The sequence below is a fragment of the Apaloderma vittatum genome, unplaced genomic scaffold, assembly GCF_000703405.1.
Source record: "Apaloderma vittatum isolate BGI_N311 unplaced genomic scaffold, ASM70340v1 scaffold33416, whole genome shotgun sequence".
Taxonomy (NCBI): domain Eukaryota; kingdom Metazoa; phylum Chordata; class Aves; order Trogoniformes; family Trogonidae; genus Apaloderma; species Apaloderma vittatum.
The window spans coordinates 24,939-26,272 of NW_009720714.1; the positions used below are offsets into that span (position 1 = coordinate 24,939).

General features: G+C 53.3%; 1 protein-coding gene across 1 annotated transcript in view; it reads left to right on the forward strand.

Annotated features, from left to right (window-relative positions):
- The window catches only part of NCOR2 (nuclear receptor corepressor 2), a gene marked incomplete at both ends in the record, with an annotated part of 29,726 nt that overhangs the window by 23,377 nt on the left and 5,015 nt on the right, over positions 1-1,334 (forward strand). The window contains one exon of the mRNA XM_009871091.1: positions 211-404. Within this exon, the coding sequence (XP_009869393.1) occupies positions 211-404 (194 nt within the window). The remainder of the gene's footprint in view (positions 1-210; positions 405-1,334) is intronic.

The window sequence follows — 1,334 nt, forward strand, 5'->3', positions numbered from 1 at the left end:
GAGAGCAGGGTGCTTCAGGCATGTTCAGCCCCGGTGTTTGCCATCCCCAGCAAGCCCATCACGAGAGCTGCTGCGGGCAGGGGGTAGAAATTGCATCCCCACAGGCACAAACCAGCCCAATTCCCTCCTGCTTGCCCTGTCTTACTTGAGCCCAGCAAAGCAAGAGGTAGAAAGCAACTCCATTTCTCACTCCACTATTTCTCCTTCTAGGAGGTCATCACACAGGACTACACGCGCCATCACCCACAGCAGCTCAACTCCCACATCCAGACCCCGGTGTACTCCTTCCCCGGGGCCGCCTGCCCCGTGCTCGACCTGCGCCGCACGCCCAGCGAGGCGTACCTGCAGCAGCAGGAGCACGCGGCGGCTTCCAGGATCTCCCCACAGAACGAAGGTGGCAAAAGGTGAGGTCACAGAGCCCAGACAAAGCTGGTGCAGGTGGCTTCTCGCCCACCCGCTGTGCCAGTGTGAGTTGAGACAGACCAGAGCTACCCAGGGTGAGGAGCTGGGCGGGTGCTCTTGGCTACCTGGCACCCCAGTAAGGGGTTGCGTAGAGCAGGCTGGCTTTTGACGTCGATGAGTTTATGCTCCCCAGCTTGGTGCTTGCGTTGCTTGCTTGCTTACGCAGCCCAGAGTGTCAAATTGCCTTCTGATGGCGTTTTCTCCCTGCGGTGGTGCCTCTTGGTGTGTCTGTTGTCCTAGAGATGCTCCCTAGGCCCCCTAAGAGTCCGTGCATGATCCCCTTCCCATTCTGACTGGTGTCACAGAGTAGTTTAGGTGGGAAGGGACCTTTCGAAATCATCTAGCCCAACTCCTTCCTCACAGGCAGGGTCAGCTGGAGCACGTTGTCCTGGATCATGTCCAATGGGTTTTGAATATCTCCAGTGATGGAGATTCAACACTTCTCTGGCCAACCAGTACCAGTGTTTGAGCACTCTCAGAGTACCAAAAAGTGTTTTCTTGGGATGAAATTTCCTGTATTTTGGTTTGTGCCCATTGCCTCTTGTCCTGTCACTGTGTTCAGTCCCTACCAAGTCACAGCGCAGTGAACTTTCACACCACAGAGGGTTCCAAAAAACCCAAGGCAACGTTTCCATTGATTCTAAGTTAATTTTATCTTCATCTTTCTCATATGTGAGACATATGTGCCTTGTCAACTGCAACCACCCATTTCAGGTACCACTTGCATTTCTTTCCAAGTCATTTTCAAATCCTTGTGCTGATACTAGTACAGGGCAGGTTTGATTGCTGTCCTATGGAATTAAAAAATGGGAAGTGTGAGAATGGGATCTGTGCTCCCCCTCCAACACCAACAGACCCAGATGCATCCAGGA